The sequence below is a fragment of the Fundulus heteroclitus genome, chromosome 11 (genome assembly GCF_011125445.2).
Source record: "Fundulus heteroclitus isolate FHET01 chromosome 11, MU-UCD_Fhet_4.1, whole genome shotgun sequence".
Taxonomy (NCBI): domain Eukaryota; kingdom Metazoa; phylum Chordata; class Actinopteri; order Cyprinodontiformes; family Fundulidae; genus Fundulus; species Fundulus heteroclitus.
In genome coordinates this window covers 4396334-4411394 of record NC_046371.1, presented here as the reverse complement: position 1 = coordinate 4411394, position 15061 = coordinate 4396334, and the positions used below count along the sequence as shown (strand labels likewise).

The 15061-nt window shown below is 38.2% G+C and overlaps 1 protein-coding gene across 2 annotated transcripts in view; it reads right to left on the bottom strand.

Moving 5' to 3' along the window:
- The window catches only part of rabep1 (rabaptin, RAB GTPase binding effector protein 1), a 46603-nt gene that overhangs the window by 20268 nt on the left and 11274 nt on the right, over positions 1 to 15061 (bottom strand). For both annotated transcript variants that reach the window (XM_012864386.3, XM_012864396.3), the window contains exons 3-7: positions 14505 to 14708; positions 12886 to 13046; positions 10301 to 10420; positions 5031 to 5166; positions 3858 to 4036 (exon numbers count right to left, since the gene is read on the bottom strand). In XM_012864386.3, the coding sequence (XP_012719840.2) occupies positions 3858 to 4036; positions 5031 to 5166; positions 10301 to 10420; positions 12886 to 13046; positions 14505 to 14708 (800 nt within the window). The remainder of the gene's footprint in view (positions 1 to 3857; positions 4037 to 5030; positions 5167 to 10300; positions 10421 to 12885; positions 13047 to 14504; positions 14709 to 15061) is intronic.

Genomic DNA, 15061 nt, shown 5'->3' with positions numbered 1-15061 from the left:
TGCACTCATTTCAAGAAAGTTTTACTTATTTTTAGTTCTGTTTTTGCAGTGCTCTTTTTATTGGAAGGCGGCGCACACTGCAAAAACAGAACTAAAAGTAAGTAAACTTTTCTTAAAATTTGCACATTTTTCTTTGATTTGAGCAGCTAAATAAGGCTATTTGCCAATGGAATGAGAATTTCTACCCCTAAAATAAGATAATTAGCTATCCTGCACTTTAAATAAGATGATAGAGATGAATTGTTTTTATTTCGAGTACAAAAATCTTATTCCATTGGCAAATTGTCTGATTTACCAGCTTACATCAAAGAAAAATACACTAATTTCAAGACGATTTTACCTACTTTTAGTTCCCTTTTTGCAGTGCAACAACAGCTTCCACCTGTTTTTAAGACTGCTAGAGCCTAAAAACAATGAATATTGTATAAAAAAATAAAAAAGACATTGTAAAAATGTTTTTTGGGGGAGGGATAAATAGAAATAAAATGCTGAAAAGCAGAAAGCATGAAATAGAAATGTTAAGAAGGACCTATTATGCTTCTGCACATGGCAGAAAAACATTTATTTTACATGGAGGTTCTGGCCTGCTGCACATTCCTGAGAGCAGCTCTGCTCTGCTGAGAAATGAGCTCCATTAAACCTCTCAAGGTGCCCCGTGGCACCAGAGCATTAAAAGCAAATCCTGTAAGTCCCGGAAGCTGCGAGTTAAACGGATCCAGTTGGTCCCTCCCGACACGCTGCAGCCGCTTTATGGTTCATCAGGATCACAGTCATGCATCCGATGGACCGCTGAGAGCAACAAGTTACACGGACTACAATAAGAATCAAATTATAGCAATAACTTATTTTAGATTACTTAGTTTAGATATAACTGATTTAACCAGATAGACAAAAATCTTCAATGTTTTAAACAGCTGTATAGCATGTTTTTATTTCAGAGCTTGGGTTCCTGCTAAGGAAGAACTGAGAGACATGAACATCTTTCACCGTTCAAATTTTTATTCTCATTAACTAAACTAACAAAACTAAATGCAACCAAAAATAAGCATTACTTATCATGGATGATGTGTGTGAGAGTGTGCTATTTTTTATTTATTAGTTGTTTTTATCAGTTATTTGTTATTTATTTCTTATATTGTGTGTAAATTGTGGGACAGAGATTTATTTATTTATTTTTTTTTAAACATATGCACGAATCGATGGCACTTTTTAAATTTCGTTGTTCTTGTGACAATGACAATAAAGTTTTCATTCATTCATTAAATTATTTACATTTTGTGCAATGAGATTTAGCCCAAACGTGGTTCTGTGCAGCCTCGCTTCTGTCAGTCTGCTCCAGGGCAGCTGTGGCTATAATGTAGCTCACCACCGTCAGGGTGTGAAAGGGTGAACGACTAAACTGTAAAGCGCTCTGGGTTCGTTATTTTTGATAAAGCGCTATACAAGTACAAGCCATTTATTTTTATATATATATATATATATATATATATATATATATATATATATATATATATATATATATATATATATATATATATATATATATATATATATATATATATATAGTTGTAGGCCTCAGGCATGCGCTCATAAACCATAAACCACGGGGCACCAGGTAGCCCACAAGGACCACATGTGGTGCGCTCAAATCTGTTCAAAATATAGCACAACCCTACACTGAGCTGCATTTAAAAGGCTATTTTATTCAGTTGCTCTTCCGTTTTATTCACGCCTATATTTACATAGATTTAAAAATGACAAAAGCATTAAAAACACATATTACGAAAAGTTACACTGCAAAAACAGAGCTAAAAATAAGTAAAATGTTCTTAAAGTTAGTGTATCTGTCCTTGATTTGAGCAAGAAAAATAGGATGATTTGCCAATGGAATAAGATGTTTGCACTTAAAATAAGAGCAAATCATCTCCATCATCTTATTTAGAGTGCAGGATGTCTAATTATCTTATTTTAGGGGTCAAAATACTCATTCCATTGGCAGACAATCTTATTTACATGCTCAAATCAAGGACAAATACACTAACTTTAAGAACATTTTACTTATTTTTAGATCCGTTTTTGCAGTGTAAGGTGAGCGTTTGTAGATCAAAGGTCAGTAGTGGTAGCCCTTCGTATGATGATGAAGTAGCTCTCAGTTTCAAAAAAGTTGGTGACCCCTGATCCAAACAGAGCTGCTTCTCAAACACGGAGGTAGAACTAGAAGGCTCGGCAAAGACCAGCAGGAGCCGTTCGCTGCAAAGGATCCATCTGCAGCTGCTAACGCCAGCGGAGCAACGGCGCTAAAGGAACAAACAGCAGACGTAGCGCTCAAAAACCAACCAAACTGGTTGGAAAACGGCACTTATGATCTCAGATAAGCAGATCCCAAAAACACGAACAGCTGAGCACCAAAGACGCACAACGCCACCTGCCCAGCCATTTATTACTAGTTTGCTTCTATGCGCTTCCATTTAAATGTCAGTTTAATGCTGAGATGCTGAATTTTTACCCACTGAGGGACAAATTAACGGTCAAATATAATCTAAAGTTTGTTTTGTTTTTTGTTTTTTACATTGTAAACATGTATCTGGTCCAATCAAACTTATTCAGCAGCAGCCCTGTTTAGTTTTCTTTGGTGATCTGCTACAATCAGCAGGATTGTATAATCAGTTTACATAAAATTTGATGCAAACGGATATTTTTGAGTCATTTATTTTTTAGTATTGATAACATCTAAACATTGATTATTTTGATGGCCCTAGTCACCCACTAAGGCAGAGAGTAACTCTTTTCTATACTGAGCCACTCTGGCATCATGAAGTCATTAAAAGGGCTGGATGCACCTGTACAGGTGATACTTTTGATTTCATAATTTGATTCCTGTTCACATAGAAATGTAAAACCTTACACAGTAGCATTAAAGTAGCACCTTAGGCCCAGATTATACAGTTTATCTGCAAAAAAAAAGTTGATATTGAGGTGAGTTGCATTTTAAACTCATCATTCTGCACCACTTTTTTTTATTTTGGGACATTTCTGGGTTTTGTGTGAAAACCTAGTGGCAGGAAGCTGTTACTACATCCATCCATCCATTTTCTGACCTGCTTAATCCCTTAAAATAAAAATAAAAATAAAAAAATAAAAAATAAAAATCAACATTCGCTACAGAAGGCTCAGTTTTAACCACTTTATACAACTTAAAAGGAGATATGGCTTTACTTTATGACATGATATGCCTTTTTTGGCTCTTGAGGGCCGGATAAATTGCGTTGGCGCGCTGGATTCGGCCCGCGGGCCTCGAGTTTGACACGGGTGCCCTAAGGTGTGCAGCTCCAGGCAATGAGCCTTATGGCCCAGATAAAAAGAAAAAAGAAAATCACCAGTGGTTTTTAGTCTTTTCAGGACATTTTTGTAAAATTTCTAGACTTAAACACAAATGTTAAGTACATATTTACATCAATTTTAAATATGAAACCTGTAAAAACGACAGACTGGAGGGACAAATGAGCCGCCAGATAAATGGATAAATTCAGTGTATGGATGGAGACGCTTAACACTGTAATTATGTGCATGTGTTGTATAAAACTGGTGTAAAAAGTAAACTTAATTGCATTGTTTTTGTATAGGAACCCTCCTAACATTTAGCTGAAAGATGATTGAGCTCGTGTGTTTTCTTTTAGGTTTTACTCAGCCCTTTGATCTAGAGATATTTCATAAAATATCATCATCAACCTCCAGAGTGACCAGACACTTATATATTATTTCCAACCTTATTTGGGAAAGATGTTTAAAGAGATGTTTAAACTTGAGTCCGGAGCGGAGCTTGGAAACCAAAAGTGACGCGTCCCCGGATGCTGTACCTGGTCCTTCTTCTTCATCTCCTCCACCTGGCGGAGCTGCTCGGAGGACAGGACGCTCTCTATCCTCTGCATGTCCCTCATGAGGAGACGCTGGGACTCCAGGAACTGGTCGTTGGCGCGCTGCCACGTCTGTTTCAGCTGGTTGTGCTGCTGCCGCTCCAACTCCAGCTTGTGGCACACTGAAAGCAGCAGAGCGACACCGGGAGAGATTCAGCGGCTGCACCTTCAACCTCGACCGCATCGCTACGACACGAGCCCCACGTTTCTGTTCACACGGTGAAAGATACGACGAGACCGATGACAATCCTGCACAGGAGCTACAGTAAAACCGGCCTGAACAGACTTCCTGCTGCCAGGTTTTCTGACCAAAACATAAAAACTTCCTTAAAATCAAAACAGAAGCATTGAGCGAGAATCTGGAAACTGCTCAGTCAGGATCTAGCTTATTCAAAATGAAATGATGAAAATTTATTTTCTAGCAGCGATAACACTGCAAAAACGAAACTAAAAATAAGATGGATTTTCTTGAACTTAGTTTATTTGTCCTTGATTTGAGCAGGTAAATAAGATAATTTGCCAATGGAATGAGTATTTTGACCCCTAAAATAAGATAATTAGGCACACTGCACTTGAAATAAGATGATGGAGATCAGTTGTTCCTATTTTAAGTACAGAAATCTTATTCCATTGGCAAATCATTTTATTTACCTGCTCAAATCAAGGACAAATCCACTCATTCTAAGAAAATCCGTCTTAGTAGCGATCCGTTTCGTTTTTGCAGTGCAGCGATTACACTGCTAAAACGAAACTAAAAATAAGTAAAATTTTCTTAAAATGAGTGCATCTGTTCTTGCTTTGAGCAGATAAATAAGATGATCTGCCAACGGAATAAAAGTTTTGCACTTAAAATAGGAACAATTCATCTCCATCATCTTATTTCAAGTGCAGTATGTCTAATTATCTTATTTTATTTTCAAAATACTCTTTCCATTGGCAGATAATATTATTTACCTGCTCAAATCAAGGACAAAAACACACATTTTAAGAACATTTTACTTATTTTTAGATCCGTTTTTTGCAGCGAATCTGAAGTCTGAAACTTTTCTTTTCACTTAATCTGCCTCTAGATTTTCTTTTAATCGAAAGGTTTCCGCTAGAAGCGCAGAAACGAACCCTCATGGAGCTCCTTGCGTAGTTTCTCGGCATCTTCCTGCAGCACAGACTTCTGGGTGTTCAGCACCGCCACATACATCTCCAGGTCCGTACGACACGACTTCTCAGCCTCCAAAACGTGATTGAGCTCCTTCACCTGCCCAAAAAAATAAATTAAAAATAAAACAGCAGCTTTGGTTTGTTTTATTTTAAGTTTCTGATCTGAACAGAAATTTGAGACAGTTTTATTCGACACGGGCACAACATTGATCCCATTTTGCATTTTCACCATTTTCCTAAACAACTACAAGAAAAAAACGAAAGACAAACATTTAAAAAGCCTAAATTAATTAAAGGGGTTTGCAGAGTGTTTATCTGGGCGGGAAAACGTTAGCTTGAGTCTTTCTGGGATTATTAGATAAAATGTCTAACTGTGGCTCTTAAATGTTTACACACCAAGGCTGAAATACATTTTGTGACGTAAAAATGTCAAATTTATTTGTCTAGCACATTAAAAAAAAACAACCAGAGCTGACCAGAATGCTTCAGAGTTACACCAACAATCATTTAATAATAAAGAGAACAAAACTGCATTAACGATAAAAACTATTAAGCGTCTCAGACTTAATCAGTCATGAGTCATTATGGTTACAAAACGTCAATAAAGACTCGATTCCTGATTCTATTTGCAGACGCTGAGTCTTCTTAAGAAAAATTTCCCATTTGATCATACAGATTTATCCAGAAGTATTATTAGTATTATTATTATTAATAAACTGAACTGCGTGTAATATTCTCAAGGCTTTCTGAAGGTTTTTTATGCTTTTTTTTGGCCTAAATTAAAACTTTTGTACCTGAGTTATGAGGACTGGACTGAATATCTGTTAAAAATAATTGACCAAGGTAAAGAGAAAAACTTAAAAATATGTTCCTAAAGCAGAGACAACTACTGATGAGATATATATATATATATATATATATATATATATATATATATATATATATATATATATATATATATATATATATATATATATATATATATATATATTTACAGTATATTTAGATAGATAGATAGATAGATAGATAGATAGATAGATAGATAGATAGATAGATAGATAGATAGATAGATAGTGATAAGGCTATTATAGTGGGTGATTTTAACATCCATGTTGACACAGAATGTGATAACCTTAGTGTAGCCTTTAAAACTATCCTAGATTCAATTGGTTTTGCTCAAAATGTGCATGAACCGACGCACTCTCGGCTCCATACTTTAGACCTTGTTCTGACATATGGCATTGATTGTGAAGAATTAACAGTATTTCCTCACAACCCTGTCCTATCTGATCATTTTTTAATAACATTTGAGTTTAATCTAACTGAGTTTTCCACCCCCAAAAGAGGGTTCCATTATAGTAGATTTTTATCGGATAATGCTGTATCAAAACTTAAAGAGTCTGTCCCCTTTTTAATATCCTCCGTATTGCAGAAATGCCCTGTAGATGGCAGCAATGTTGTTTCTTCCAATTCACAAATAGATGTCTTTGTAAACGGTATGACTTCGTCATTGCGTTCTGCATTAGACAATGTAGCTCCCTTGAAAAAGAAGGTGATTATTCACAGGAAGCTGGCTCCTTGGTTTAATTCAGAGCTGCGTTCCTTGAAGCACAATGTTAGGAAATTGGAGAGAAAATGGCGCTCTACACACCAAGAGGAATCCTACTTAATCTGGAAGAACAGTCTATTGTTGTATAACAAGACCCTTCGCAGAGCTAGAGCAGCATATTTTTCATCATTAATTGAAGAGAATAAAAATAATCCTAGATTTCTCTTTAGTACAGTTGCCAAACTTACCCAGAGCCACAGCTCTGTTGATCCATCCATTCCCTTAGCTCTTAGCAGTAATGATTTTATGGGATTCTTCATAAATAAAATTGATTCCATTAAAAATAAAATAATTGGCATCCTCCCAAACATGATTACCTCGTCCTCAGTAAGTGAGGCAGCATTGGAGGAATCCTTAGAACCTGCGCAGTGTCTGAACTGTTTAAAAGCAGTAGAGCTTTCTGAGCTATCTAAAATTTTAGCTTCATCTAAACCTTCTACCTGTATGTTAGACCCAATCCCAACCAAGTTGTTTAAGGAGGTATTCCCTCTGATCAGTGGCACTATTTTAGACACGATTAATCTATTCTTGGTAAATGGATATGTACCACAGGCTTTTAAAGTAGCTGTTATTAAACCTTTACTTAAGAAACCATCTCTTGATCAAGATGAGTTAGTAAATTACAGACCTATATCTAATCTTCTTTTCTTATCTAAAATTGTTGAGAAAGTAGTTGCTAATCAACTATGTGAACATTTACAACGTAATGACCTACTTGAGGAGTTTCAGTCAGGCTTCAGAGCTCATCATAGCACTGAAACAGCTCTGGTGAAGGTCACTAATGATATTCTCATGGCCTCAGATAATGGACTTGTGTCTATACTTGTCCTGTTAGATCTCAGTGCTGCGTTTGATACAGTTGATCACAATATTCTCCTACAAAGACTTGAGCATACTGTAGGGATTAAGGGAAAAGCATTAGGCTGGTTTAAATCTTATCTGTCGGACAGATTCCAGTTTGTTCATGTTAATAATAAATCTTCCTCAAACTCTAGGGTCACTTGTGGAGTACCACAGGGTTCAGTCCTTGGACCAATTCTCTTTACTATATATATGCTTCCGATTGGCAAAATTATCAGACAGCATGGGATTAATTTCCACTGTTATGCTGATGACACTCAGCTATATTTATCCATAAATCCTGATGAATCCAATCAGTTACTTCGACTGCAGTCATGTCTTGATGACATCAAAAGCTGGATGACTTTAAATTTCCTGCATTTAAATTCTGACAAGACAGAAGTTGTAATCTTTGGGCCAGAGTCTTCAAAAAATAAAGTTCTTAATCAATCCCTTAATCTGGATGGCATTAACTTGGCCTCTGGTAATAAAGTTAAAAATCTTGGTGTTGTTTTCGACCAAGACATGTCATTTAAATCCCATATTAAACAGGTTTCCAGAGTTTCCTTTTTTCACCTCCGGAATATCGCCAAAATTAGAAACATTCTGTCCAGGAGTGATGCTGAAAAACTAGTCCATGCATTTGTTACTTCAAGGCTGGACTATTGTAATTCTTTACTATCAGGAAGTCCACAAAACGCAGTTCAAAGTCTTCAGCTGATTCAAAATGCTGCGGCAAGAGTTCTGATGAAAATCAACAAGAGGGATCATATTTCTCCAATTTTAGCTTCCCTTCATTGGCTTCCTGTTAAATCAAGAATAGAATTTAAAATTCTCCTAACGTATAAAGCCCTTAATAATCAAGCTCCATCATATATCAGAGCTCTGATTACCCCGTATCTTCCTAACAGAGCACTTCGCTCTCAGACTGCAGGTCTGCTGGTGGTTCCTAGAGTCTCTAAAAGTAGAATGGGAGGCAGATCCTTTAGCTATCAGGCTCCTCTCCTGTGGAACCAACTCCCAGTTTTGGTCCGTGAGGCAGACACCCTATCTATTTTCAAGACTAATGTTAAAACTTTCCTTTTTGACAAAGCTTATAGTTAGAGTGGCTCATACCCTGAGCTATCTCTATAGTTGTGCTGTGATAGGCCTAGGCTGCTGGAGGACATCAGGGTCTAATTTTCTCACTCTACTGATTTCTACTGTTCTTCAGTCTACTGTTCTCCAGTTTTGCATTGTATTACATTGAAATGACTGTCGTCATTTCACCTTTTAACTTTTTAAAACTTTTTAATTTAACTTTTTAATTGGATATCCTGCACTTGAAGAACAGATTACTGGATCAATGTGTGCTTCTGTGCTTGTTTGTCTCTCTTGTTGTGTCTCTGCTCTGTCTTCTGTAACCCCAGTCGGTCGAGGCAGATGACCGTTCATACTGAGCCCGGTTCTGCCGGAGGTTTTTCCTTCCCGTTAATGGGTGGTTTTTCTTCCCACTGTCGCTTCATGCTTGCTCAGTATGAGGGATTGCAGCAAAGCCATGTACAATGCAGATGACTCTTCCTGTGGCTCTACGGTTCCCCAGGAGTGAATGCTGCTTGTCGGGACTTTGATGCAATCAACTGGTTTCCTTATATAGGACATTTTTGACCAATCTGTATAATCTGACCCAATCTGTATAATATGATTGAACTTGACTTTGTAAAGTGCCTTGAGATGACATGTTTCATGATTTGGCGCTATATAAATAAAATTGAATTGAATTGAATTGAATTGAATTGAATTGAATTGAATTGAATTGAATTGAATAGATAGATAGATAGATAGATAGATAGATAGATAGATAGATAGATAGATAGATAGATAGATAGATAGATAGATAGATAGATAGATAGATAGATAGATAGATAGATAGATAGATAGATAGATAACTTTATTCAACGGCGATATGATATTTCTGATATTTCAGACATTACAGTTTAATTAAAGCATTTGCCACAGACTGACGTTCCAGCCAGATTTTATGTTTTATCTTTTAAGGGAAATATTTCTAAAATGTTTTATAAACATAGCAAAAATAATTGTCAGAACGTTTGTGCAATCATCTGTTTTGGACATTCTTGGCAGTCTTTCTGAGGCTTTTAATATCTTAATTATACTGTATCGAATAAAATTAAGAAATATATTTAAGTTTTGTTCAGCCCTAATTTAGAGGATTAGAAATTACAGCTCGACATCAAGCTCTACGGTGTTTTTGGCACAACATAAAGTAACAAATCAATTTTATGTAAATCTGTCAAAGAATCTTTTTTTAATGTAGTTTTTAGTGCTCCTGATTCTTTAATTGATTATTTATTCACAAATACTTTTTACATCAAAATAATGTGTGAAACAGCCTGAGACAAATTCAACAATATGGCGCTGTGATTGAAAGTTGGCAAATTTGTGTGAAATTATTAAAACCACGACTGGTCTAAATACTCTGTTGGACGTTTCTTAAAGTTTCTAAATGGGGAAACGGTCATTTTGGTGTTTAATACAACTGTTACATGATAGTTTTACTTTATCAACACCCCCTTTAATTTCAATAAAAATATTTTAGTTCAAAAAGAGAAATGAAAACAAAGAGTCTCATATGAAGCTAAATCTACCAGACCGTTGATTAAAACGAGTCATTTCCGGTATTTCATTTCAGTTATTTTCCAGAGTTATGCTAAATAATTAGTTTTCAGCCACAGGCTAACACATCTCCCATGATTTGAAAACAAAAACATGACTGACTAACCTTGGAGGCCTCCAGCTCCTTCACCCTCTCCTCTGCAGTGCTCAGCTTGGCCTTCAGGGCTGCGATCTCCTTCTCCATGGGCATCACCACTGAGCGCAGCTTCTCTGCATCTTCCTGGGCCTGAAACAAACATAACACTTTCTAATAAAAAAAAATAAAAAAAAAACGCAATGGAAACCGTTTAGGAACAAACCATGTTTATATTTTTGCACGCTTAGCGACGCCATCTTAAACATTAGCCTCCAGCTAACGCAAAGAGACGACAACAATCAGTGCCGCTAAGGCTGCGTTCACACTGCAGGGAAATGCGACCCTAATCCGATCTTTTTCACAGCAGTGTGAACGGCCATATTCCGAACTTTTCCCTCCCAAAGCAAATCCGACCTGAGCCACTTTCATATGTGGTACTAATTCAGATACGTATCGGATATTTTTCAAAGCGTCCGCTGTCTGAACGGTCATGTCGCATTTTATCCGACTTTCACGTCTCTCTCCTGTCGCTACTTTCTTCTTACCTTATTTAGCTTCACTACGATGTGGTCTTAATATTGTCGGCTCCAATTTTGTAACAGCTACTAATAATAACAAGGAAAGACGCCAGCCGGTATTCCATCCATCCTTCCATTGTCTTCTGCTTATCCGGGGTCGGGTCGTGGGTGTAGCAGCTTCAGTAGGGAGGCCCAGACGTCCCTCTCCCCGGCCACTTGGGCCAGCTCCTCAGGAGGAATCCCAAGGCGTTCCCAGGCCAGCCGGGAGACATAGTCCCTCCAGCGTGTCCTGGGTCTTCCCCTGGGCCTCCTCCCGGTGGGACGTGCCCGGAACACCTCACCAGGGAGGCGTCCAGGAGGCATCCTGACCAGATGCCCGAGCCACCTCAACTGGCTCCTCTCGACGTGGAGGAGCAGCGGCTCTACTCTGAGTCCTCCCCGGATGACTGAGCTCCTCACCCTATCTCTAAGGGAGAGCCGGGATTTCGTTCATTTGTTGTTTTTTTGTTTTGTTTTTTTAAACCGAACTTTATTGATCACTTCTAGAAACAATTACCGTATTTTCTGGACTATAAGTCGCTCTGGAGTACAAGTCGCATTTTTTGGGGAAATTTATTTGATAATATACGACATCAAGAACAGACATGTCATCTTGAAAGGCAATTTTAAATAAAAACAGAACGGAGGCAACAACAGGCTGAATAATTGTACCAGGGTTTCCCGCAGCGCTATCTTGGTGAGGCGGCCGCCTCGCCAAACTCACGCTACCGCCTCGCCAACATTCCCAAAAAAAAAACCTAAGTCGATATGCTTGCATGTTTATTTGACGGTAACAGGCGTTTTTTGTTGTTGCTTTCGCGCGTGCATATAGTAAAATAACAGGCGCTATGCTCCGCTGGTCGTCCGGCGCAAAGCTTGTCTTCTGTTTGGTGTGATAATAACAGGTGTAATGATATACCGGTAAAAATGTGTAATAATTTCACACATAAGTCACTCCAGAGCAGGGGTGTCAAACTAATTTCTATATGGGGCCACTTTGGCATCATAAAGTCATTAAAGGGGCCGGTTGCAAGTGTAGAGACAATACTTTTCATGTCATAATTTCATTCCAGTTTACATAGTACTATACAAAATGCATAGTAACATAAAAGTAGCACCCTTAGGCCCAGTTTATACAGTTTATCTGCAAAAAAAGTTGATATTGGGGTGAGTTACACTTACAGGAGGCACAGTTTTAGTCACTTTATACACTTTAAAACTATATATATGCCTTTTTTTCTGGCTCTCGAGGGCCGGATAATTTACCTTGACGGGCCGGATTTGGCCCGCGGGCCTTGAGTTTGACACCTGTGCTCCAGAGTATAAGTCGCACCCACGGCCAAACTATGAAAAAAACTGTGACTTATAGTCCGGAAAATACGGTACATTCATCATTATTTCCGTAAACAGCGCTCCGCTGTGACGTCTCCTCCTGTGGGTCGTTTTGCGGTCTTGAACCGCTCAACCAGAAGTCTGATGATGGTCGCATTTAGCGGTAATACCAACGGCCATCTAAAAAAAATTTTTTAGCAACTACAAAAAAATTTGTTTTTATTGCGTATCAAGACCTTGGGTGAGAACGTAGCCTCAGTCAAACGTGGCCTGTCCCGTTGGGGCTTCTTCTGCAGTACTGCTGCCGCTGCTCCTGTCTGTTGTTGGTACAGTTTTATCGTCCATCTACGTTCCCACCTTCCCGTTATGACCGTGATGTCTGACCCAAACAACAAGATCCTGGATACAAGCAGCAGAAACGAGCTTCTTCCAGAGGGGGTGGCTGGGCTCAGCCTTAGAGAGAGGGCCAGGAGCTCTGTCATCCAGGGGGAGCTCAAAGTAGAGCCGCTGCTTTTCCGCATCGAAGGGTGTCAGATGAAGTAATTCTGACATCTAATCAGGTTTTCTGATTGGGAGGAAACCCAGAACTCGCTTGGAGGGACTAGATATCCCCTCTGGATTGGGAACGCCGCAGAACGAGCTGCAGGATGTTACTAGGAAGAGTCTGGGTTTCCCTTCTGGACCCGTCGTCCCCTCAGATAAATAAGACGATCAAAATAAATCTACCTTCTTCATCTCGTCCTCCAGATTCTCCTCTTCCTGTCCCTCTGTGAGGCGATGTCTCAAATCCCCCACCTCCCTCTCCATGGCCTCTCGGTACTGGTTCCACTGGGCTCGCTCCTGCTCCAGGCGCTTATGGAACTGGACCTCATATTCACACACCGTGTCTGCAGACAGAGAGAGACGGTGAAATAAAAATAACTAAAAACAGGACAAGAGCAAGGTGTAGTTTAGATTTAAGGGATGAAACAGCAGAAACATTAGCAGTTCTAGTTGCAGCCTTATATTATTTTGTTGCTGGATAAAAGTTAAATCATAAATCTTCCTTACTTGATGCTCTGGGGTGTTACAGGAAACAAAATTACAGACAGATTCAGAAAAAACAACAACTTTTAAGATTATAAGCTTCAACTTTGGATTTCAGTTCAATATTTTACGGCTCTGAATGTTTTTAAATATGCAGTATTTCACCTAAAATCCTTAAATCTTCTTAAATATTGATGGTGCGCCTTATCTATGATCACCGTTAAGCTTACTGACTGATTTTATGTGGTACAATGCGCTTAAAAATCTGTTAAAATGTGTAAGAATGACTTTGGTTAGCAACGAAGTCACTCCGCTCAATGGATATTAGGAGCATTACGGTACACTGGACCACTTGATAGGACCCCTGAGCTGTCTACCAGACTGCCTGACTGTAATGTCTAAACTAGAAGTATTAAAAAAAATGATAAATCATATTGATTGATGTCGATAATTATCAACTAATTCAAAACATATATTTTAAGTGCAGCCCTGGACGTTTTATGCTGCTGCTTAGCAACCTGTTTTATAGATACAGAACACACAAACACTGAAATTAAACTAAACCCTTTATTCAACCAACTTTTTACCAAATCTTTTTTTTTTTAGAAGAAAAAATGTTTTTAAAAAGAAAAAAGAACCCGTGCTCTCTGAACTCTTTGAAGGGGGCGGGGCTTCCTGGCTCTGTGTTATGATTGGTTGGGAGGATTTAATGACTGTAATATTAACCTACATGATAAACTAGAATGCAAAAGGAAGGAAAACTGTTCTATTGAACTTTTTATTTACCTTTTTTTTCTATTATCGATATACGTCTATTGATCGATATATATTGTTATTAAATTATCGTCCAGCCCTAACGTAAAGGGGTGATATTACACACTTGGGAAGAATATTTAGTGCGCCTTATAATCTGAAAAATACAGTTAATTTTTTCATTTAGAGTCTGTAATAAAACCCGTACCACCATTCATGGGGATTTTTTTGTATTGTTATAATGGTTTAATACCAACTTGATTAGAGGAGCAGCAGCAGCGGCTCACTGCAAAAAGGGAACTAAAAGTAAGTAAATTTTTCTTGAAATTAGTGTATTTTTCTTTGATTTGACGAGCTAAATAAGACTATTTGCCAATGGAATCTGTATTTTTACCCCTAAAATAAGATAATTATATATCCTGCACTTAAAATAAGATTATGGAGATTAATTGTTCTTATTTTAAGTGCAAAAAATCATATTTACCTGCTCAAATCAAGGAAAAAATACAATGATTTCAAGAAAATTTTACTTACTTTTAGTTCCCTTTTTGCAGTGCTGGATTTACCTTTCAGGATGGCCTGCAGCGAGGCCACCTCCTCCTGCCACTGGCTGCGGACCTGGTCGATGGCTTCCTGCTTGGTGTTCTCCGACACGGTGGCCACGGCTTTGATGGTCTCGATCTCGGCCTGCGCCTGAGCCAGCTGGGTCCGCACGGAGCTCAGCTCGCTCTGGGAGTTCTCCAGCGCCGCCGTTTGTCTCTTGAGTTCCTCTGGGGACCGGGAGGAACCAGACGGGTCAGACGGGACACGGACTTGTTCGTTTCGGGAGTTAATAAAGTGTTTTTCAATTAAATTCAGTTGAACGAGCCAAAGGGGTTAAACAGAAGAGGATTTAGAGATATTCTCCTTTACACACTGCAAAAAGGGAACTAAAAGTAAGTAACATTTTCTAGAAATTAGTAAATTTTTCATTGATTTGAGCTGGTAAATAAGACTATTTGCCAATGGGATTAGTAGTTCTACCCCTAAAATAAGATAATTAGATATTCTGAAGAATGATGGAGATGAATTGTTCCTATTTTAAGTGCAAAAATCTTATCCCATTGGCAAATAGTCTTATTTA